The sequence below is a fragment of the Miscanthus floridulus genome, chromosome 10 (assembly GCF_019320115.1).
Source record: "Miscanthus floridulus cultivar M001 chromosome 10, ASM1932011v1, whole genome shotgun sequence".
NCBI classification, from domain to species: Eukaryota; Viridiplantae; Streptophyta; class Magnoliopsida; order Poales; family Poaceae; genus Miscanthus; species Miscanthus floridulus.
In genome coordinates, this window is record NC_089589.1 from 83,150,609 (window position 1) to 83,175,666 (window position 25,058).

The window sequence follows — 25,058 nt, forward strand, 5'->3', positions numbered from 1 at the left end:
AGTTTCGCAATGACAATAAATAAAGCCCAAGGTCAAACCATACCTAATGTAGGTATTTACTTACCCGAACCAGTATCTCTCATGGCCAACTATACGTAGCGTTGTCACGGGGTGTTTCACGCAAAAGTACGTGGGTGTTGGCAAAAACAAAGCTATTGACCCCACTGGAAGGAGGACAAAAAACATTGTACACAGATGTTCTGGAGCTATGATATAGAATATTCAAAAAATATTTTATTCTCGATACAAGTCCATTTATATGATACAAGCAAAAGCATGTATATTCAGGATTTAATTTTTTAAAACAATGGATTGTATTCAAAAAGAAAATCCGCCCATGCCAATATATCCAAAACAGAGGAAATAACAAATGCAAGATTCAGAGTCGATTCATCGTGAATAAAAAACATTGTTTACCTGTCGCAACGATTAGAGACTTGAAGCTGCTGATTGAGGGACGGCTGATTGACCTGTGCCAACCGGTGTAGAGGCAGCAGCAGGGGATGCTCCCGTGCTTGCACATACACTCTCACTTCCAGTACCAGTAGGCATCCTAAATCCAACATATTCAAAGAAAAAAAAAACCCAACAATCGTGAGCCTGACATTGTAGAAGCTTATGAAATCGAAACCCTACTGGGCTAAGTTGAGTTGGAGCGGAGGAGAAGAGAGGCGATACCTGATCTGCGACTGCGAGGGGCGGAGATGGAGCAGCGGAGGTCAGGAGGGGACAGCCAGCGGCGAGGGGCGGAGATGGAGCAGCGGAGTTCCGGAGGGGACAGCTGGCGGCAAGACCTCGCGAGTCGCGAGCGTGTGCGTGACGCCGTGACTGCTGCGCCTGCGTAGGGTTAGGGGGTGTTCAGTTCTTCTAAAATTTATGTCACATCAAATATCAAATATTTAAAAACTAATAAAAAACATTAAATATAGATTAATTATAAAACTAATTATATAGATGCAGACTAATTTGTAAGACGATTTTTTTAAGTCTAATTAATCTATAATTAGCACATATTTATTATAGCACCACGTTGTCAAATCATTGACTAATTATGTTTAAAAGATTCGTCTCGCAAATTAGTCGTAAGTGGTGTAATTAGTTTCATAATTAGTCTATATTTAATACTCCATACATGTGTCCAAATATTCGATGTAACATGAATTTTAGGAGATACTGTAATAACCAAATAAGCTTTAGACAGGGAGACTGACGTCGGCTTAGTGGGCTACAGGCTACAACACAGCTGGTCGTGTTCGCTTGCTGAATTCTGGAGGAATCTGGATGGTTTGGAGGAATGCTGGATGAATTTGTGAGAGAAAAACACTGTTCCGGATGAAAAAATAAACGGATCAAGCTGGGTTTAAGGGCACGTGAACGGGGCCAGTATCCGTGTGGGATATATCCAATTTTTTCACGGTTTATCCGTGTTCGTCGGATATCGACTATATTACATTCGTATTCGACATCCACATAAAGTATCCGCTTCACCCTGACTAAATTTTAGTCATTTTACCTGCTAAACTGTCTAATAAACCGATTGAAAAGGAACTAAAGTAGTTTAGTTATATTATTACTCCAAGAGGTGCTAAAGTGGGCTAAAGTGCCCAGTAGACAGGGGCTGTCTCTCATTATTGCCAGTCCCCCACCCTGATTTGTACATTCATTAGGAGAGTTTGGTATTTGTTGAAATGTTTTAATGGTCTTTAGTCACTAGAACCAAATAAAAGTGACTAAAGTTTAGTCATTGATTTTAGTAGCTAAATTTTAGTTATGAGAAATCAAACAAGGCTTCAGTATCCGTATCTGAAAAAAAAATCCGGATATCAGCATAATTATCCAATTAAGGTAGTATTATTAGTCTCAAAAGCAAGAGATAATTAGTTCATAATTTAATATTCATATATAATTTAGACAATATATGGTATCCGCTTCACCCTGACTAAATTTTAGTCATTTTACCTGCTAAACTGTCTAATAAACCGATTGAAAAGGAACTAAAGTAGTTTAGTTATATTATTACTCCAAGAGGTGCTAAAGTGGGCTAAAGTGCCCAGTAGACAGGGGCTGTCTCTCATTATTGCCAGTCCCCCACCCTGATTTGTACATTCATTAGGAGAGTTTGGTATTTGTTGAAATGTTTTAATGGTCTTTAGTCACTAGAACCAAATAAAAGTGACTAAAGTTTAGTCATTGATTTTAGTAGCTAAATTTTAGTTATGAGAAATCAAACAAGGCTTCAGTATCCGTATCTGAAAAAAAAATCCGGATATCAGCATAATTATCCAATTAAGGTAGTATTATTAGTCTCAAAAGCAAGAGATAATTAGTTCATAATTTAATATTCATATATAATTTAGACAATATATGATTAATTGAAATAATAAATACGTGCGTATCACACGTGCATATTTTTGCTACAATATATTTAAGTATTAGCAAAAGCTATCTAAAAAATCAAAACATCTTATAATTTGAAAGAAAATGAGTAGTTTGTAATAAATTCAAACAAATGTCAAAGTGCTACACCACCCGGCTTATAGGGAGTAGTTTGTACTCGTATATGGGCCGGCCCTAAATTCCGGTTGCAGCCCAACATAGCTAGTTTTCGCTCAAGGTTATGGTCGTATCGCCTGATCGCCGCCGGCGGGCGGGTAATAATCTCAGCGCAATTGAGAGAGAGGATTTTTCTGCTCGTCCTCGCACTGTTGCCCTATAAGCCCCTAATCAGAATCAAACGGTCCAAACCCCAAACCCCTCCTCGGCTACACATGGGGAACGCGCGGCGCCCAGCCGCCGACTCGCCGGCGGCGTCGGACCGGGACGTAGGATTCGCGAAGCTGCAGGGCGAGTGCTTCGAGTACTACATGCAGACCTACTCCATCGTCCTTGGTCGCCATAGCTGCCGCAGCAGCAAGGGTCCCGCCGCCCCGCCGCCGGAGGCCGACGACGGCGTCGACGTGGACCTCGGCGCCCTCGGCGGAGGCACGAACGTCTCCCGCCGCCATGCGCGCATCTTCTACGACTTCCCGCGCCGCCGGTTCGCGCTCGAGGTGCTTGGCAAGAACGGCTGCCTCGTCGAGGGCGTGCACCACGTCCCCGGGTCCGCCCCCGTCAAGCTCGACTCCCAGGACCTCCTCCAGATGGGGGACGCCAAGTTCTACTTCCTCCTCCCCTCCCGCTCCGTCTTCGACGCCGGCATCCCGCGCCGTGCCCCCGCCGTCCAGCGCGCGATCCCGCCGCCTCCGTCTGATGACGACGAGGATGAGGATGAACAGGGAGAGGCCGTGGCAGTGGCAGCGGCAAAGCGTCGGAGGGATGGGGATAACGGTACTGAATTCTTGCATTTCTTGATCTCTGTTGGATTTGAAGAATTGCTACTTGTCCGATTGTACATTGCATTTGCTCTTTGGGAATTGGGATTACATTATCAAGTTCATTTGATTGGTGAAATACTGAAATGATAGTTGCTGCTTGTCTGATTGTACATTGAGTTTGTTTTTTTGTGAATTGGCATTATCAAGTTCATGTGATTGGTGATGAGGCCATACTTCATGCTTATGCTGTAATTTTTTCTGTATATTCCAATGAAATGGGTGATACATCATGCAGTGAATTTGGTGGTAATAGAGTTTCATTTATTTATTGTCTTTACATTGTTATGTATTGTTCGCTTCTGGTTTCTTCATGATTGCTGGGTTTGAGTTGTTGCGCTTATGCTTGCCAATTGGATGAGAGTGGATCGCATAGTGATAGTGTTATATCTTTTTCATTGAATGGGTGGCAACCATAAGTTTCATTGTTGAGATGATGCTCTTGTCCTGATGGATGTGCAAGAGGCATACGCGAGCGCCGGGGGGGGGGGGGGGGGGGGGGGGGGGGGGGCGGGGGCGACATTGGTTTGTGCTGCAAAAGATTGTAGGAGGTGACTAGCGTTATTTGCATCTTTTGATGCTAGTGAAATTACTGTTCCTGCCAGCTCAAGGATTTGGAGTTCTTTGTTGTTTTCAAACTTTACACACCTTATGTTATTGCAAACTTAATGGTGACAGCAATGTAGTATGTATTTTGGGGCATGTTCAGATCTTTCTGTCACTCCACTTTGTGTATCGTATTACCCAACATTGCCAGTATCTTTGGATCGCCAATGTTTTTTCTTTGCAAGTCTTCTTTAACAGCCTATTGTAGTAATGCCACATTATGACAGTTATTGCAGTCAAGAAAAATACATTAGATATATGAAATCAAAATCAAATATGATTTCTTCCCTCAAGCTAGACAAAATATGATCTTCAGTAACTTTAGGATTCTTAATGTAATGGCAGGAAAATATATTTCTTTGATTTCCTAGCTCTATACTTCTGTTGCATGCTTTTCTAGACATACCATGTCCTTAGGCCTTACACAATAAGGGATGTAAGTTCGCAGGACTAGGTTTTTTTTGGCATTCCAGTAAACCTGTATATGATTCTTAGGTTTTCTGTTTGTCTACTAAGAGCAGTTGCCAAAACTCTTCTTCCTTTTTTAGGTTTCCTAACTTATCTATAACTCTTTGTTGATCATAGTTACGTGGTGAATGTTGTCTGTATTTCTGGTCTGCTGACAGGATAGCAAGTTGCCTTCTTAATGCATCTGCTTCTTAGATCCTAATTCCTGAACATGTACTGTCAAGGGCCTCAAACCCTAGGATAGCATGACCCCGACTACGTAACTCGTAGTCGCGATCCGTCTTCTCCGGCGAGGTTTACCCCTCCGCCGCAGGCTTTGGTTGAACGAGAGCGAGAGAGGAGTTTAGGGATAATTCCTTGCTTAATTCTTAACTTCTTGTTGCTGGATACATATAGCCATGAGGCCAACCAAAAGGGAAACTAATCACTCCTTGATTCTAGGGATTTAACAACTAACTGCCCTACTTCCCATCTAGCCAAGGCTCGCTGGAACAGCCTGGTCCGCGCGGGCCGCGCGTTCCTCGGCGCGGCGTGCGTCGCGGTTGCGCCGGCGCCTGACATAGCCTTGGCCCCACATGACATCTCTCCCCCCCTCGAGATCTAGCTCGTCCTCGAGCTGAAATGCTGGATAAGTGGTGCGAAACTCGTCGAGGTCCTCCCAGGTCGCTGATGATGCCGGCTCGCCGCGCCAGTAGACCAGCACCTGACGAACTCCACGGGCCAAACGAGTCTGAGTCACGCGGTCTGGCGCAGGGACGACCGAGCCATGCTTGATGTCAGGCAAGGGTGGGGGAGTCGTCGGCGGTGTTCCGATGAACTTCTTGAGGGTGCCCACGTGGAACACGTCGTGAATGCGAGCCTGCGGGGGTAGCTCCAGACGCACCGCGACATCGTTGATGAGCTGGACGACGCGGTACGGACCGAGGAAGCGGGCCTTCAGCTTGCCCGTCGGTGCTTGAGGCAGGGACGACGCGGCACGCTGGCGGATGCGAAGGAGGGCCCAATCCCCGACGGAGTAAGACACCTGCCGATGATGCTTGTCGTAGTGCAGCTTCTGGACCGCCTGTGCTTGCTCCAAACGATGGCGTACGTCAGCGAGGAAGGCGTCGCGCTCCTCCATGTCCCGGGCAACAGCGGCGACCCGAGTCTCGCCGGGCTCGTACGAGCGGATGGTGGGCGGGTCGCGGCCGTACACCACGCGGAACGGTGTCTCCCGAAGGGATGACTGGAAGGCCGTGTTGTAGACGTACTCGGCCCACGGCAGCCACCGGAGCCATTGGCGGGGCCGATCTCCGGTGAAGCAGCGCAAGTACATGACAATAACCCTGTTCGCCGCCTCGGTCTGGCCATCCGACTGTGGGTGGAAGGCGGAGGACATGTGCAGCTTGGTCCCCATCAGGCGCATGAGCTCGCGCCAAAACGTGGAGGTAAACACCGGGTCACGGTCGGAGACCATGGACTGCGGCATGCCGTGTAGGCGGACGATGTCGGCGAAGAATGCTTGGGCCACGGACTCGGCGGTGTACGGGTGGGCGAGGGCGATGAAGTGGCAGTACTTGCTGAAGCGGTCGACGACTGAGAGGATGACGGACTTGCCGTTGACCCGGGGAAGGGCTTCGATGAAGTCGAGACCGATGTCCGCCCATACGACGGTGGGAACGGGCAAGGGCATGAGAAGTCCCGCCGGGTTGAGGTGCTCCGACTTGTAGCGTTGGCACGTGACGCACTCCCGCACGAAATCCTGCACAACACGACGCATGTTGGGAAAATGAAAGTCACGGCGAAGTCGGTGCAGGGTGCGCTGAACGCCCTCGTGGCCATCGTTATGGACCGCCGCGACGATCTCCAGGAGCAAGGACGATGCGGGCGGTATGTACAGGCGCCCGTCGTACAGCACCATGTCATCGGCCACCGTCCAAGGCGCGGCGCGCGTGCCGGCCCGTACGTCGTCGTGGATGGCGACCAAGGCAGGGTCGACGGCCTGAGCGTGGCGAAGACGGCCGATGAAGTCGAAGCGCGGTGCCGAGACTGCGCGGAGGCCGCCCATGCTGTCCTCCTCAGCATCGCGACGGGAGAGGGCGTCCGCCACAGTGTTGGTTGCCCCGGACTTGTACTCGACGGTGAAGTCAAAGCCAAGTAGCTTGCCGACCCAGTGGTGCTGCGGTATGGTGGCGAGACGCTGGTCCAGCAGGAACTTGAGGCTGTGGTGGTCCGTCTTAACGAGGAAGCGGCGGCCCCACAGATATGGCCTCCAGTGCCGCACCGCGAGCACGAGACCGATGAGCTCCCGCTCATACGCCGCGAGGGAGCTGTGCCTGGGCGCGACGGGCCGGCTGAAGAATGCGACCGGGTGGCCCTCCTGGAGCAGGACGGCGCCAAAGCCGTGTGTGGACGCGTCACACTCGACGACGAAGGACTTGGTGAAGTCCGGCAAGGTCAGTACCGGTGCCGAAGTCACGGCCCCTTTGAGGGCGCCGAATGCTGCCTCCGCATCAGGGTTCCACGCGAACCCTTCCTTCTTGAGGAGCGCCGTGAGGGGCGCCGCAATGGCCCCGTAGTTGTGGACGAACTTCCTGTAGTAGCCTGCCAAGCCGAGGAAGCCTCGCACCGCTCGAGCCGATCTGGGACGGGGCCAGTCGTGGATGGCCTGGACCTTGGCGGGGTCCATGGCGACACCGGCCGCGGAGATGGTGTGGCCCAGGTAGGCGACGGAGGCCACCCCAAAGGAGCACTTGGACCGTTTCACGAACAGGCGGTGCTGGCGCAGTAGTGTGAGGATGATGCGAAGGTGCCGGAGGTGATCTGCCCATGTGGTGCTGTAGATCAAAATGTCATCAAAGAACACGAGTACAAACCGCCGGAGGTAGGCCCGGAGGATGTCGTTCATCAGTGCCTGGAATGTTGCCGGGGCGTTGCAAAGCCCGAAGGGCATCACCAGGAACTCGTAGAGGCCATCGTGGGTGCGGAATGCCGTCTTGTGGATGTCCTCCGGCCGCATCCGCACTTGATGGTACCCCGAACGCAAGTCCAGCTTGGTGAAGAAGCGCGCGCCGTGGAGCTCGTCGAGGAGTTCGTCGACGACGGGGATCGGGAAGGAGTCCTTGACAGTGAGAGCGTTGAGGGCGCGGTAGTCGACGCAGAACCGCCACGAGCCGTCGGCCTTCTTGACGAGGAGGACCGGTGAGGAGAAGGGCGAGTCGCTGCGTCGGACGACGCCCTGCTCGATCATCGCGGCGCACTGGCGTTCCAATTCGTCCTTGTGGGCCGCCGGGTACCGGTACGGGCGAACTGCCACGGGAGCGGAGCCTGGCTTGAGGACGATCGCGTGGTCGCGGGTGCGCTGGGGTGGAAGGCCGGTCGGTTCGGTGAAGATGTCCCTGTAGGCGGTCAGGAGCTCGTCCAGGAGTGTCCCACTGGCCGCGGCGATGGTGCGCAGGCGCGCGGCGGAGGCCGAGGGCACGCCCGACCAGCAGACGGAGCGCCCTTGATGCTGGAACGACATGGATCTTGTGGCGAAGTCCCAGACGATAGGTCTTAAAGGTTGTCAAGGGCCTCAAACCCTAGGATAGCACGACCCCGACTACGTAACTCGTAGTCGCGATCCGTCTTCTCCGGCGAGGTTTACCCCTCCGCCGCAGGCTTTGGTTGAACGAGAGCGAGAGAGGAGTTTAGGGATAATTCCTTGCTTAATTCTTAACTTCTTGTTGCTGGATACATATAGCCATGAGGCCAACCAAAAGGGAAACTAATCACTCCTTGATTCTAGGGATTTAACAACTAACCGCCCTACTTCCCATCTAGCCAAGGCTCGCTGGAACAGCCTGGTCCGCGCGGGCCGCGCGTTCCTCGGCGCGGCGTGCGTCGCGGTTGCGCCGGCGCCTGACATAGCCTTGGCCCCACATGACATGTACAAATCTGATTTTTTTTTAACAATAATTTTGGACGGTGCTGTTGGTGGGGCTAATGTCTACATAGCTAATTCATACATTTCTCACCATCTTTTTATTTGAAATAGTATCTGAATCGAGAGCTATGTTTGATCTGGAAGATTGAAACATTGTAAGGATGTAAGCACAGATAGCTTTCTGTTGCCTGCAGTGTAAAACATTTCATTATAGATTGTTTAGAGCATCAGTGCATACTAAGTATCATGAAATGGCTAGTTTCTATTACTTTAGATATTGCATTATTAATACTTTAGAAGGGCAGGCCTGGTGCAGTGGTGAGAGCTGTCTTACTGAGTCACCAGGTCGCGGGTTCTAAGCAGCCTCTCCGTAGATTTTGCGGGGGGAAGGCTTGCCTCGTTTTTTCCCTTCCCCAGACCCCACTCATGTGGGAGCCTCCGGCACTGGGTCTGCCCTTTTTTTATTGCATTATTAATACTTTACTACTTGGTTCATCACTTTTAGTAGAATTTCGGGCTTTTCCCATGGAACCTGTGTGCACTCATATTTTTCATATATATATATATAATCTTCCATAGTGTTGTCAAAATAATTTGATCATGTTGAAGACAAATAACTGTTTTATTCTGCTGCAGGATCAAAATCTTACAGGGAAGCAGATGATCAACTTTTGCTTCAGTTGGAAGAGAAAGATGCTATCTCATCTGCTGCTACTATCTTGTCTGATCTCTGTGGACCTCAGGAATGGATTTCTATGAACAAGCTTCATGAAGTGGTAAGGAAGTTTTTTTTTCTCATGGAGAAGTATCAGTAGATGCTATTTCTTTGCTGTCCCCCTTGTTTTAGCTAAAATCTTATTCTTATGGATGCTGCCATTCCCTGTACCTTTGCATTATGATAGCCTGAGCGTAACCCTTACCCCTCTACTGTCCTCCCTTTGACGAAATGAATTATGGTGCCCACATACACTCCTTTTCGTGTCTATGGCTATGCTAAGGGTATCTATAGGTTATAGAATTCCAGTAAAAAAGAACCTTGCATAGGTTGATCTAAGCTCCTTGTTCAGTAAGGATTGACCTCATGATCCAAGTAGAGTTAAAATCTAATCTGCTGTTACAAGTTTGTTTGTATAACAATCATGGAGTACCAGATAGTTTTACTACCACTTGCAGCTGGGACAGCTTGAAGCAGGCTTGCGCTGTCAGACGTTAGTTGTGTGGCAATATCACCCCCCCCCCCCCCCCCCCCCCCTTTCTGCCCCTTCAGAATTCAGATATGTCTGCTCGAACATCTGTATTTCAGTTCGCTGATAGTGGAAATGGCCCGATTTTGGTTTCGAAAAAAAAGATAGTACTCCCTCTGTTCCAAATTATAGCTGACTTTAACTTGCAGTAAGTCAAACTTCTCTAACTTTTACAACATCGGGTTAGTTTCATTAAATTCTCTATGAAATATGTCATGATAGTGCATTTATTTGAACTTGTAGATGTTAGTATATACTTTTCTAATAACTAAGTCAAAGTTAGAGAAGTTTGACTTGGGACAAAGCCAAAGTGAACTATGATTTGGAGTGGAGGCAATATTTCTGTAGAATAAGCTTCTCAGTTTTTTTTTTTTTTTTAGCAGCCTAAGGTTTTGCTTGAGCAAGTTGGATCCTAGCTTTTGCAATGCTATCTGATAAATACATGTTTTTTCTAATATATACATTTTACTGGTAATTTCCACTGTGCTTAATGTTTTTTAAACAAGACACAGAACTACTGAAACTGGACATAGTCAGTCACCTTTCTACTAGTTGTAGGCTGAAAGCTTCCATACAATGGTATATGGGTTAGTAGTATTTCGAAATTTGAACCATGCAAATTCTGTTCTACCAAATCCAAATGGGGTTCATTAAAAAAAAGAAAAAAACAAACCATATGTGGTCTTTTTTTAATCAAAATGTGGTGGTTGTAATCTTCTAGAAGCCGGTAGTTGCCACTTTATTTTTCCAGTACTAATAGGTCTGGGCACAACCAGTGTCTCATGATCAAGGACCATTTGGTGCCCTGCTCTGTTTCCTATTCTGTGCTTGACAGTTTCTTGTTTGCAATTATTGTTTACTTCCTGTGGCTTATGTCCTAATCAGATGTCGTGTAGTTTGCTCTATTTTACATTTCCTTCATGTTTATTATATCCTTCTGTTTATTTCTAACAAATCTTTCTGTTGTATTAGATGTTTGATAAGTACGGCAATATGTGGCACCACAGCAGGGTGCGAAAATATCTGACATCTGAAGACTTTCCGGAGACTGAAACTGATGGTAGACCATGGCATGGACTTGCATTGCTGCTAAGAAAGTACCCTGAGCATTTTGTGATCAACATTAGGAAAGGTGGGGGTTTGAGCACCGAGTTTGTCTCTTTGGTCTCACTACAATCTTGATAATTTCTCAAACACTCCTCCAAGGGTGGTGTTGTATAGCTTGGAGTATTCTTTTGCTACCTTTGTAAAAAAATAGTTAGAGGTTTAAAGGATTTGAGCTTTTTATTTTCCTTTTGTTTGCATTTTGGTTGATACATCGGTTGTGGAGAATATTCCCCCAGCAAATTGACAAAACACAGAGTTTAATGATTATTGATTTAGCCATGCTATATTTCGTGATCTGGTGCCATGCTACTTTGGTGGCCAACTTGTTGATGGGTTTGTGTGATGCCCAGGGCTATGGATGAAAATGGTACGGATATTTTCCGACCGTATTCGAAACCGAATCCGTTTAGAGGGGTTAAGATCTGTCCGTATTCGAGTCCGGATATCCATCATCTGATACTGTATCTGAATACTCAAATCGCATATTTATGATGTTGATATCCAATCGTATTCTATCCGACATAGTTGACACTATCCGTATTCGAATCCGAATCCGGACAAAAATATGAAAACAAATGTAATATCGGTGATATCCGTCCGTATCCGATCCGTTTTCATCTACTCCCTCTGTCCAACGCTGTACGGTGTATTTTACATTGAAAAAGAATTCCAATCAAATTGTAGCCAACGTTATCAATATATTCGAATAATTTTAGATTTTGTAGCAACTGGCACTAAAATTGAATGAAAATATGCAATTAAAAATCCTAAAATTGAACGAATCTTAGAAAAATTATATTAGTTCAGAATGCAATTAAAAATTCTAAAATATGAAGCAATCTAAAAATAATTGAAATTTTGTTTCGGTTTAGAAAAATATGAGACCCATTTCAGATTTTTTTTTTCTAAAATCGTGTGGTATGTCTCTTCCGAGCTGGGCACCATGATATGGAGCATGATTCTAAAAAAACACGTGAACACTGTCAATGTGTTCCCGCTTGATCATGTGATCGAGGTGTGCAAGATCCACGATGTCGTGGGGCAAGCAATGCACCTAGCTCACCTGCAACATCGGTCTTGGTGAGGTCAAGGGTCGTGTGGCATGACAGCTCGTGCAGAAAGTGTATGTACGGCCTGTTCGCTTGGTCGTAAACGATCGTAAATTTTTAGCCAGACCAGTATTTTTTCTCACACCAAACCAGCCCGCAGTAATAATCTACGATCGTATACGATCGTTTCAGCCCCAACCGAACAGGCTGGTAGTGTTTGGTTGCGAGACACGGTGATGAGATGTAACCGTCTCAGTTTTCAGGACGGGACGGTCCTGTTTTGTGTTTGGTTGATGGAGGACTATTCTATTTTTATTTGGTTAGGAGAGATATCTAAAAGTGGGATAAAAAACCTGACTAGTGAGGTCCACTTGTCATTCTATCTTTTTTCTTTCTTTCGTCGTCTTCCATCCGCTCACACATGGCTGCTTGATTTTATGTGCTCGATTTCCTCGCGCTAGAGCCAGGACTACGCTTGCAGCTCGCATGGCCGCGCGCCGGTGCCGGGGCCGGCGCTCACCCTCACGACCACGCACTGGGCCGGTGCTGGTGCAGCGCTGCCGCCGCCCGCCGTGGACGCGCCCTCCTGGTGGCCCTCCGCCACGTGGGCTATTGGATCGAGGGAGAGCGCTGCTTTTTTTTCGTACGGAGCGCACTCGAGCAGTTCCGGAAATGAGCGGTTGGGGGCAGGGGTGACTCTGTCCGTTGAGGTCACGTTTGGAACGTAGGAATTGAAAATATAGGAATAGGAAAAAAATACATAAATGAGATGAATATGTAGTGGTATAATGGAGGAAAGGAAAAACGTAGAAAATAACTAAGAATGAGCGTTTGGAACGTAGGAATACATAGCACAAGAATCATAAGACTTTGAATGCTATAGTTATTATTAGTGCTTAATGAAATGATAATATATACTGTATTAGCTGCTCGATTCTCTCTTATTTGATTTTCCTCGGGCAAGCGCGAAGGAAAGTGAAACCAGAGGTAAGAGCAGATGGTTTTTTCCGGTGAAACCGTGCTGTTGCTACAGGCTTCCGGAGAAAAGGGTCCGCTCGTTTCCTTCGTTCCAAACGGTCTCCTCGTCTTCCTTTCCTCTGTTTTCGTTTTCTTCATTTTTCCTACGAAAAATCTTTGTTCCAAACAGACCCTGAAACAGGTGGGATGCGGAGTCACGATATCTATGGAGTATATTCATCCCTTTGCCTCTACGACTCTAAACCAAACAGGCTAAGAAAGAGGTCCATATCCCATCCTGTCCCAGCAAATCCCAGCAACCAAAACACTAACTTACCTGACAAGCCACCATGAGGCCACGCTGGTCACGTTGCGGCTCGGGTCGGCGTTGCAGCTCTATGCTGTGCCGTACTGACGGCAGAAGACATGGAAGAGGTTTGCTATGTACCAGCCGATCCGTGATGGGGCCTCGGTGAGGTTGATCTTGTATGTAGATCATTACCCAGAACAGCACATCACTGCTAGTTTAAAAACCCTTTTAACTGGCAGTGGCGAGGTTAGCAGTCTGTTCGCTTGATCGTAAACGATCGTAAATTTCCAGTCAGAATAGTATTTTTCTCTCACACCAAACCAGCCAGCAGTAATAATCTACGATCGTATACGATCGTTTCAACCCCAGCCGAACAGGCTGTAGATCTTGTATGTGGATCATTACCCCGGAACAGCACATCAATGCTAGTTCAAAAACTCTATACTGGCGGTATCAAAGCAGCGAGGTTGGATCTTGTATGTGGATCATTACCCAGAATAGCACATCAGTGCTAGTTCAAAAACCCTATCAACCGGCGGTATCAAAGCGACAGTGCCCAAACAGACAGCCACGCGCACGCGAAAACACAATTTTTTCGACAAGTCATGTGATTTTTTGCGCTAGAAACATGCGCTTTTGCAGCCGCCGGTGCTCAAACCCTCCAACCTCAACCTTGGCGTGTTCGTCCGTTACCAACTCCACCAGCAAGACGCTTGTGTCTATTAGGGATATTCGTCGTCCCTATTTTTTATTCATCTGGTTTTTTAAATGAGTATTTGGGATCCTAAACGAATTCAAATGAAAAGTTATCAACCAAAGTTTTTTAACTTTTCAAGATCTAGAACTTTGGTTTTTGTCATTTCTCCATCCGAGGTTGTTTGAAGAATTTGAATTTCAAATATGAGAAAAATTCAATCATAATTTTACTTGGATAGATGATTTCAAATTAAAATATTATCAACTATAAAATTGCATAAATTTTCGAGATCTACAAGTTTTATTTTGGCCGTTTCTCCATCCGAGGTCATTTGAAAAATTAAATTTTAAATCTAAGAAATTCAAACGTAATTTTTTATATAGATTATTTCAAATAAAAAGTTGTCAACTACAAAATTGCATAATTTTTCAAGATCTACAACTTTTATATTAGTCATTTCTCCATCCGAGATCATTCCCTGCCACTACACACTAACTTATACTCTAAAGCATATGAATTTCTTCGGTATGAACTATATAAAATCTTGTAAATCAAATATTTCGGCATCAAAACTATTTCAAATAAAAATATTGTGAATTACAAAGTTTCATATCTTCTCAAGACCTAAAACTTTTCTTTTGGTCGTTTCTCCATCCGAGATAATTCGCTACCACTACACACTCACTTGTGACTATATGTCTATATAGCATGTGGATTCCTTTGGTATTAACTCCAAAAAATCTTGTGGTAGATATTTATGCATAAAAACGATCTTAAATTAAAAAAATTAACTACAAAGTTGTAGATCTCATTGAATACTACAACTTTGGTGTAAAGTTCATTTTCATTGGACATCAAATGAGAAAGTTATGAAGGTTTTTGTGCAGTCTATCACTGTTAGGCCATTTCCCGAACCGACGGTGAGCCAAGAACTGATAGTGATGACCCAATATCACTGCTAGTTCAAACTAAAAAGCGACAGTGATAGGAATCGGCAAAATTATGCGCGGGCAGCCACGGTTTGTAAGAAACCGATGGTGATGAGTCGACAGTGAGTATCAGTTCTCTAGTAGTGGATGGACTTACACCGAGTGCTGGGTCAATGATGACAAACGAGGAGGGGTTGCATTTGTCCGGCCGGGTGTAGCCGATCAAGTCATAGATATTGGTTCGGAAGTTTGAGAAGTCGCACAATAGCTACCACTGATGGTCCGCTGAGTTTGCGCACGTTGTTGTGATGTCCTATGGATGGAAAATTAATTAAATCACATGATATATGTTGGTAATGTGCAATCCTAATTTGAATTATTGTTTTGTTTGGAAAATTCCGTGCATGTCTCGACGATTAAAATACATGTTGGGGTTGATGAACCATTGTTTGTAGTTGCACGGCTGGTTGCGTGGTAATGCATGCTGCGGTCTGTAATAATAACGTCTTCAAAAGATTCTCTATATCCTTCCTAAATGGTAGGAATAGAGATTTTGGTAAAATACTACTCTCCAATAGCTTCTCCAAATGATCATCTAAATATAGTCATCTTGTATTTCGGATTTTTCATTAGCCAAAAATAGAAGACAAGAATTAGCCAAAAATAGAAGACAAGAATAGGAGTGCGTATGAGATATAGAAAAAATGTTATAGAGTGAAAAGATATAGAAAATGTTTTTTATGTAAATGACTCTCCAAATGATGATTTAGAGAGTGAAATTTAGAAAGGCACTTGGAGATACTCTAGATGCTCTAAGGAGTTTTCCTTGCATCCACTATTTTATATTTAGACCTAGTTTTAGATTTAGGAGATCATATAAAATTTGAATAATTCTAAGCTAGGAAATTTAATAAAGTATGATTTTAGAAGAAAAAAAATATGAAGCTAATTTCATATTTTTTGGAGCTAAAGCACATTTTATATATATGAATTTTCAAGAGTAAATCATATTTATGTTTTAAATGCATATTTTTTCCAAAGGCTATTTTGATAAATTTTTTTGAAAATTTATTTGTATAATTTTTCAATAAAGTCTAATTATTGACCCCTGAACTAGCAACATATAGTCCAATTTACCTCTCTTGTGACATAGCACCACGTAGGATGGTAGACATTTTTTTCCCACAATGGTAGAGACTGAATTTCACAAGTCACATAACGAAGTTACAAATTCATAGGTTCAAAGACATCCCCTCCTGTAGACAGCATTTCAATTTTCAACCAAAGCTCCAGAGCACCAAGGGGTTGGAGAGGTTGGTGATAACCAAGGTAAACCTACAGCAGCAAGACCCACTGTGTATACAAGTTCCCCATTGGGTAAATTTAATTTGATCCAAGTTCAGTATTGCTCAAAATTAGATGGTCTACAATGAACTCTTATAGCAAAAGCAATCATACTCCAAACATATATTTGGCTGCTGTGCATTAAAAATCGATGATCCATTGTTTTTTTTTTTTTTTTTTTTTTTTTTGCAAAAGGCACGGTTCTCGTTACCCTTCTAATTTACGATTGAAAGGTTATCTTTCATGAGAATAGCATTATGGAAAAGTAGCCTATGGTCATATCAGTTAAAGGAACCACTCGTGAAGGTAAATTGGATGGTTTCATAAGTTAGGAGTCTAAAAATCTAGTTTTCTATCTAAGAGAGACGACCTCTTTTCTTTTCTGTGGAAGTTGGCTGGGATCTAAAGGAGCCACATGTAGAAATGAGACGGTCTTTTTCCTTTGCAAATCCATGTGGGGAGACTCGCTTCCACAGTTCCATGCTTCAGTTTTCTGTGGAAGTTGGCTGGGACGTTGGGTCCATGACAAACTGACATGCCAACAACCTATTGGCCCGGTTCCGGTAGACTAATGACTTCAGGCAAAAGCACTCTCACTCGGTTCTTGAGCCGTGGGACTAGGCTTTACTAAGGGCAGCTTCAACAATTGACGTTTAATAAGTATTTTTCTTATATTTTAATAGAAGAAAGAAAAAACTAGCTCTTATCGAGAGTTAAGCTCTTGCACACATTTTAAAGTTATATGAGAGTTTTTTGTAGGGCTATCCATGTTAAAAGTTATGTGATAAAAGTTAGTATTATTGAAGAAGTTGGCTTAGGGGTAGTAACCAGCTCTAACCATTGCGGGTGTCCTAACCACTAGGTTTATATCCTCTGAAAAAAAATTGGACTCTCGTGTGTATAGTACGTCACGATCGGATTTGCGACGTATCCGCAATCTAGGGATCCATCCAAAACAAAAAAGGTACATGTCGGTCCCATACCAAAAATGTCAAATAGTGTATTGAAAACCGAATCCTCCATGCATCCATAGCATTGCCCAAAGTCCAAAGGACGTGCGGTGGGTGCATTAAAAGTTTTTTTTTTGACAACAAACAACTTTATTAATTAGCAGCAACGCGTTGCAAGGAGTGTTACAACATTCAAGTCTACATATTGTAGAGCTTGAGATAGAGGGCAATGCAATACATGGTGCTCATAAGAGCATGAGTGTTCTAAGATGTTGCTCCGAGTGGACAATTGTTGTAGAGCTTGGCGTGCTAGAGCATCTGTTGTTGTGTTTAGTCTTCTGTTGATTTTGAAAATCTTGGATTCCCTAGATCTTGCATGGTTGGAGAATATTTGAGTGAAATGTTTGATTGTGCAATCCGGGGGGTTCGAGTGATCATCCTGATTGAAGAAGTGAACCAACTGTTCACAATCCGACAGGAAGGTGGTGGTGCCTAAATTCAGCTTGTCAATGAGAGTGGAAGCCAAAGCTAGGCTTGCTGCTTCGGCCATAAGGACTAAAGTGCATGCAGCCAGCAAGCTTTGATTTGACGTAGATCCCTGGGGTGGTTATACCTGCATGTTAAGTATGAATGCCCCGAGACTAGCTTGTCTAGGGGGCATTGAGTGTTGGTCTGACAAGGTAGATGCGTCCACATAGCACCTGTTGCCTTGGAGCTGAGCCGGCATAGTGACTGTGTACCTTTGGTTCGAAGGTTGTTGTTGCATTTGTGGTGGCTGACCTGTTTGTGGCAATGTTGGCCGTGGTCGGCCTGTTGTTGGTGGCAGAAGGTCGGCTTCAGTACTGGGTGTTGGCTCATTGAGTGCAACAGTCCCTTGATGATTGGTGGCAATATGGGCCACCACCGCATGATGCACCTGCCAAGGATTCCAATTTTGCCTCTGGAAGCGAGCATCATTCCTTGCTTTCCATAGATACCATAAGGTGATAAGAATTTTGTGGAAAACTAGGTTTGGGGTGGAGCTAGAAATGATTGCCTGAAGGATGAGTTGAACACCATCTTCCTCCTGAGGAAGATTATCAGTTCAAAGAGGTGGATCGGAAGAAAACCATACCACACGAGGAAGATGACAATGGAAGAAGAGGTGTGCGTCATCTTCCACTGCTCTACAAGCTGCACAATGTTTGTCAATGTTAGTGGAGTACCTTGCTGCTCTTTTAGTTGTGGCAAGTGCCCTGTGTATTAGTCGCCAGGTGAAGGTTTTGATCAGCGGCGATAATTCGTTGCTTTTCCACACCCTCTGTAGTATCTGATTTGCGTGTGGTTGTATACTCCTGGAATCTTGTTGTGGAAGCTGGACGACCGACTGGGAGCTGAGATGCCTGTAAATAGATTTAGTAGAGCATTGTCCATTCTTTGATGGAATCCACCTTAGTGTGTCCTGCTGTTCACTGTTGATAGGGTTAATATTGGTGATGGCCTGGAGAGCCTGATCATCAAAAATATTTGCAATAAGATCAACATTTTAGGATCTAGAGTCAAGATTCCAAAGTTGGGAGACAATTACAGGGAGAGGTAGATCAGTAACCGACAAGTGAATGTGGTCATGAATAGATTCCCAAAGAGAGCACCAAGGGGTTTACCAAATGGAGGTATTACCTGCATGAAGTTGGTAAGTAGAATTGGCGCATAGTTCCTTTTTTGACCTGCAAAACAGAAGACCAGAAAACCAAGCGAGGTCCATTTGTTTTGGCAGTCCAAAAAGAAATGTCATGGTAATACTTGGCTTTAAGCATAGGAGAGAAAAGAGGATTCTTATTAGTGACAATATTCCAAGCGGCTTGGGTGAGAAGACTTTTATTAATAGTGTAAAGATCCCTAATGCCTAGGCCGCCATTGTCCTTAGTTTGGCAAATATCTTCCCAAGATCGGAAATCAATAGGGGATGTAGGGTTGTCTTCCTGAACACCTATCCACCAAAATCTTCTGATGATAGCATTGATTCTGTGGAGAAAAGTCTTGAAAAGAACAGTTGACATATAGTACATAGGGATAGAGGAAAGAACATACTAAATGTATGTGAGTCTACCATAATGATTAAGCTTATTAGCCTTGACAGTGGTAAGCTTAGCCTTGAACTTGTTAATAATAAATTCATAAGCTTTGTTTCTATCGTTGTGATTAAAAATGATTGGATGACCAAGGTGCATAGTATTAGGTAGAAGGTCAGGTACAAGAAAGATGTTCTTAATTGCAGCTATAGTAGTGTTGTTGACATTCCTGCTAAACATAATCTATGACTTCTGTAGGTTGGGTACCTGGTCAGACCGATGGCAGAATTCCTGAAGTATAGTATGAATGTTGGTAGCTTCCTGCTCCTTTGTGGCTCCATAGAGAATGAGATCATCTGCAAAAGGAAGAGAGTGGATAGGAGGGTAGCCGGGTCCAAGAGAGACTCCCATTAGGTTAGAAGTAGGCAATTCATGTTGTAAAGGAATGGAAAGCTCATTGATGGCAACCGCAAAGAGGTAAGGCGACAGGGGGCACCCCTGTCGAATACCACGCTGAGAGGGGAAAGCATCAGTGTGCTCACCATTGATGAGAATAGAGAAGGTGGGAGTAGAGATGCAGGCATGAATAAGGCAAATGAAGTGACTTTGAAGCCCGAGTCGTCGAAGGGTTGTAGCAATGAAGTTCCATTTAAGGCGGTCAAAAGCCTTAGCAAGGTCAAGTTTAAGCAGGAAAGCCTGCTGCTTCCAATTCTTAAGAGTGAAGGAGTGGATAATTTCCTGAGTGATGATGATGTTGGAAGAGATGTGCCTGTTCTTAATAAAAGCAGCCTAAGAGTGATCAATACAGTCAGGCAGGTGAGGCTTAAGTCGATCGGCAAGGGATTTAGCAATAATCTTATAAATGACATTGCAGACGCTAATGGGCCTAAAGTCCTCAGGTAACATAGGTTGCATTTTCTTAGGGATTAGAGCAATAAAGGTTTGGTTTACCTCAGGATGCATAAAGGCTGAGGTGTAGAAATCACTTACCAAAGTGTGGATGTTGTTAAAGATCCAAGGCCATGCCGATTTGTAGAATGCTGCATTGAGTCCATCAGGTCCAGGGGAGGCATTGCTTCTCATATTTTTGACAATGCTGTGAAGTTCTTCTATCTGTGGCACTAAGTTGGTGTAGCGTAGTGCGTCTTCACCAGCATTTGCATGTTCTGCAATAGAATGATCATCGGTAGAACCTATGTCATTTGAAATCTGATGGTTAGGTTCAGAGCTAAAAATATTTCAGAAATAAGTTTGAAGGGTGTGAGCTAATTGATCAGGGGTGGTGGCATGAGTTCCATCAGTGTTCTGCAAATAAGAAATCATGTTTTTTCTATTTCTCTTGGTGATGGAGAGGTGAAAGAATGAAGTGTTGCAGTCACCGAGAGTGGCCCAATTCTTCTTGGCTCTCTATAGGTGGAATTCCTCATTCTTGAGTAGTAGTTGGTGATGCTGCTGCGTGAGGTGATTTTGCAGATCAAAGTCTTGAAGTTGGGGGGGTATGGATTGTTGTTGCAGAAGTTGATCCTCAGCTGTAGCCACCTGATCTGATATTTTAGGTTTCTTTTTTCTCCACTTATGAAGGTCAGCGGCCAAGTACATGGTCTTTTGTTGTAGGATCTTTGGTATGCCTAGAGGGAGGGGTGAATAGGCCTGTAAAAATTCAACTCAAACTGAAGTCATATTCACCCACGGTACTGTCGCTCTGTAAGCGCGACACTACTGCACTTGTAGGAGAGATTAGTTCACAGTTCAAAATCTACCCAACCAAATTTAGATCGGATAAATTTCTTAGCTTACCGCAGGGTAGTAGAACACAGATCGATAGCTAAAAATGGTGGGAACACTACACACAAGTAGATCGGCCTCAATCCTAGAAATCACCTCAACCACAATATGTCATGCAAGTAATAAATCAAGCATAAGTGACACAATGATTTATCACATGGTTCGGCTCGCCACCAAGGCCTGCCTACCTCCACGTTGTTGAGGTTAGCCACTAAGGCTTAGAGCTTTCCAGCCCTTCCTTGTTCTCAAGTCAAGAGACTTAACTCTTGAGATGAGGGGTGAGTTTACTAGCTTTAAGAGATGGTTACAAACCTCCTGGGGCTGCCATAAACTTGGTAAGCTCGTCGGGTGATGCTCCAGCCAGCTAGGAGCCAAGCTCCAAGAGTAACAAACACAACCACCAGCTAAAACATGAACCAAGTGCTCTTTAGAGTTTGTAAATCAATGGAGTTGCTCTCTAATCGAGTTATGAACCTTTTTTCCTCAAGAATTGATGGGGAAATCAATGAATTTTCTTGGGGGCTTGAGGTCAACAATGGAGTGAGAGAGAGAGAGCTCCTGCTCTATTTTGGGCATGCTGAAGTGAGAAGACAAGAGCAGGTTAGTTATCGTTGGGAAGGAAGTGGAAATGTATACATACCCCCTAGCCTGTAACGGTCACTTAAATCATAGATAGCCGTTTGGGACAAAAGGGAAAGGTATATATACCCCTAGCCCTCAATGGACACTGCACCCAAGAGGTCGATCAAGATGAGGCCCGTGGCCTTGAGGTCGGGTGAGACGAGGACGCAGCCAAAGGGTCGGGTGAGCCAGAGCCCGTGACCTTGGGGTCGGGCGAGACGGAGCCTACAACCAAAGGGTTAGGCAAATCGGAGCTCGCACCCAAGTGGTCAGGTGAGTTGGAGCCCGCACCCAAGGGGTCAGGCGAGTCAGAGCTTGCACCCAAGGGGTCGGGGCGAGTCAGAGCTCGCACCCTGCAAGACAGCAAGGGTAATAGTGAAGTGTAGACTGTCTTGGCTATGAATCTGAGGATGCTTGTAGTTGTTTGAGCACTTGGTCGCACATATTAGCTTAAGCATTATGCCACCCTTTATAGTATGGCTTTCCTATACTCAAATTTAATATATAAAAGAATTTAACCTCCTTTGAGTTTGAAGCCATCTAAATTTGTAATTGGGGCTCCTCCGATTCGTGTAGCATCATCGAATATAAATTTCCTGCTTGTCATCTCGATAAATCTCATTAGTTCTCTAATTACATGGTCATTAACACCAAAACCCACAATTATGACTTGATTGCGCTTTCATTTGTACAAAGGATCGTGAGGCTGAGCGAGTCCAGCTCTGTTGCACCACCATTTGATAGTCCTATTCCATGAGCCACCAGTTTTTAAAACAGAAAGGTTTGTTAGTGCGGTGGCGAGTAGAGTTGAGAGGAGTAAGAATTGGTGCATGATCACTACGGAGTATAGGAAGGTGGCAGACAGTTGTTGCTGGGTAGGCCAAACACCATTCCGCATTAGCAACGGAGCGGTCGAGTCGTTGAAACATTGGCGTGGCACTGAATCTTTTGTTTGTCTAGGTGTATGCCGGGCCACTGTAACCCAAATCGATGAAGCCACACTGCTTGACATGGTCAGAGAAAGCATTAATATGCCTTAGATTAGGCCTACCAGGATCTGATTTTTCACTAACATGCATAATATCGTTCATGTCACCCATACATAGCATAGGCAAGTTGCTGTTAGTTACAACAAAATCTAGCACTTACGACCGTATGGCATTGGTAGTACGGTGGTGAGGATCACCATAAATACAAACTAGGCTAAACTGTTGGGAGCTAAGATTATTATTATGTAAAGCAAACATATTGGTAGAGTGGTCTACAACCGTGATGCTGACGAAGGAGGGCGGGTTAGCAGCAAATGAATGGGAGGCAATAAGGCAAAGGCAGGGGCACCCGCTAGGTGCTAGCACTAGGCCTCACATAAATGGGTAGCCCAGCCAGCCCAGCAAAGGAGGGCAGCCTCGCTCGGATGGACGAAGATGGTCAATCCCCCTGCATCTAAAGGGTCGCGACCAAAGGGTCGGGTGAGCCAGAGCCCGTGACCTTGGGGTTGGGCGAGATGAAGTCCGCGACCATAGGGTTGGCCGAACCGAAGCCCATACCCAAGGGGTCGGGCGAGTCGGTGCTCGCACCCAAGGGGTCGGGAGAGTCGGAGCTCGCACCCCGCAAGACAGCAAGGGTAATAGTGAAGTATAGACTGTCTTAGCTATGAATCTGAGGATGCTTCTAGTTGTTTGAGCACTTGGTAGCATATATTAGCTTAAGCATTGTGCCCCCCTTTATAGTATGGCTTTTCCTATACTCAAATTCAATATATAAAAGAATTTAACCTCCTTTGAGTTTGAAGCCATCTACATTTGTAATTGGAGGCTCCTCTGATTCGTGTAGCATCCACGAATATAAAATTTCCTGCTTGTCATCTCGATAAATCTCATTAGTTCTCTAATTGCATGGTCATTATCACCAAAACCCACAATTAAGGCTTCATTGCACTTTCAATCTCCCCCTTTTTGGTGATTGATGACAACCCAATTAGAGCTTACAAAAGATATGAAATAAATATTGAGACTTTTCGAGCCATGAGTGTAGAGCCTCCCCTAAGTATGTGAATAGAGAATTAAATTCTCAAATTGTCATAAGAAGCCAAGATTCACATTTTAGTGAAAGTGATGGAGCTCCCCCTACATCCATGCTCCTGTGGGGTGCTGTATACTGTGTCAGGTATGTAAAACATGATGCAAATGATAGTTTATGGACACATGTGCTTGCTGCTGTGCGGCAGTGCCACACCTGACTGTACAAGCAAGACAGAGTCAAACACCACATAGCTAGCTCAAACAAAAAAGATATGCTACCTAGCACAATAAGATGACTTCTAATCCACACAACGATACATGTCCATACCGATACACAAAGAGTCAAATAGTAGCATTATTTCACAATTTAGAGTTTTGAGCGACTCTCAAACTTTCCACCTAGCGAAGACTAACACTCATCGAATAAGACATGAAGCGCAGCTAAAAAGTTGTTGACCCCTCTAATTTTCTAATTTTCTCCCCCTTTGGCATAAAGTACCAAAAAGAGAAGAAAAGAAAAAAGATCAACACCTACTCGTCATCTCTCAAGATGTCCGTCCAATAAATATCATCACCACCTAGCACCTCCTGTAGCAGTCCCGGCACCACCATCACCATCATCGTCATCAAAGTCAATATGTGCACGGCCCTAACGGTGAGTAGTGTTGGTGTAGCGAGTGGAACACCTTGACTCCTGTCTCTAACGGTATCCCTCTAGGGTCTCATCCCAATCTGCTGCATGTCCCTGCTGCTCATCATCATCATCATCATCTAAAACTATGTCGGAGAGACTCAGAAGGTCATACTGCAGAGGAGGTGGAGTAGGAGGAAGTGGTGGAAGGTCCTGTCCACGCTGCTGACTCTGCTCAAGCTGTGTCTCATACGCTCTGTCAGCTGCATAGGTGCACTTGCCAAAGATTGCCTTCAACCACTTGCCAAACTTCTTCATCTTGCCTCCTCTACGAGACCTAGAGTGGGAAGACTCAGGGATATCTACATGAGCATGAGAGCTCCCCGCTCCCTAAGTAGCTGCAGCTGGCTGGGTCTTCTCAATTTTGTAGACGGAGTGCATCCCATCCTTCAAAAAATAAAATCCAGTGACCCTCTCAATCATGAACATTAGGTAAGGGGCATAGGGCAGCCCACTCCTCCCATCCTCCACTGCAAATCTCAACTCAGTCCACATAAATCTAGGGACATTGAACCTGTCCCCACCTAGAGCAAATCTAGCCAACACATTTCTCACATAGCCATTGATATCTGAGGTTGCTTCATCCTTTGGGTTGATGGTGTTCCAGATGAGGTTGTTGAGGATGTAATAGAAGCTGTGTAGATCACTCCTCTTGCCATCTATAATCCTTCTATCTCTCTACATGTAACTGATGTCATGGATCTTAGTTCGAGGCTCATCATGAATGTAAGTGTAATCTCTATGCTCCTCCCCAAAGCCAAGAATCCAGCTAAAAGTACAAAGTCGACTCGGTAGTGCCGACCATCAGTCATCTAGTTAATCTCATCAGAGGTCTAGTCATAGAAGTATGTGGCATGAAACTGTGCAAGGACCTCATCATTCTAGTTATACTGGAAACCCATGTTGTCTCAAAGTTGGAACCTGTCACAAATTTTGATTACCTTGTCAAACTC

General features: G+C 44.9%; 1 protein-coding gene and 1 pseudogene across 1 annotated transcript; one reads left to right on the forward strand and one right to left on the reverse strand.

The window, feature by feature from the left end:
- The first annotated feature begins 2,695 nt into the window (after positions 1 to 2,695).
- On the forward strand, positions 2,696 to 10,967 carry LOC136484974 (FHA domain-containing protein FHA2-like). The gene is made up of 3 exons (XM_066481930.1): positions 2,696 to 3,327; positions 8,986 to 9,125; positions 10,566 to 10,967. The coding sequence occupies exons 1-3, from the start codon at positions 2,769 to 2,771 to the stop codon at positions 10,773 to 10,775; spliced, it is 909 nt and encodes a 302-aa protein (XP_066338027.1). The 5' UTR covers positions 2,696 to 2,768; the 3' UTR covers positions 10,776 to 10,967.
- A 6,126-nt stretch (positions 10,968 to 17,093) lies between these two features.
- LOC136488963 (uncharacterized) lies at positions 17,094 to 24,363 on the reverse strand (annotated as a pseudogene).
- Positions 24,364 to 25,058: the final 695 nt, after the last annotated feature.

Excerpts from the sequence above, each read along its gene's own strand:
- LOC136484974 (XM_066481930.1), top strand. The coding sequence starts at position 2,769 with ATGGGGAACGCGCGGCGCCCAGCCGCCGACTCGCCGGCGGCGTCGGAC. Across the intron at positions 3,328-8,985 it reads TCGGAGGGATGGGGATAACG|GATCAAAATCTTACAGGGAA; the intron begins GTACTGAATTCT and ends ATTCTGCTGCAG. Across the intron at positions 9,126-10,565 it reads TGAACAAGCTTCATGAAGTG|ATGTTTGATAAGTACGGCAA; the intron begins GTAAGGAAGTTT and ends CTGTTGTATTAG.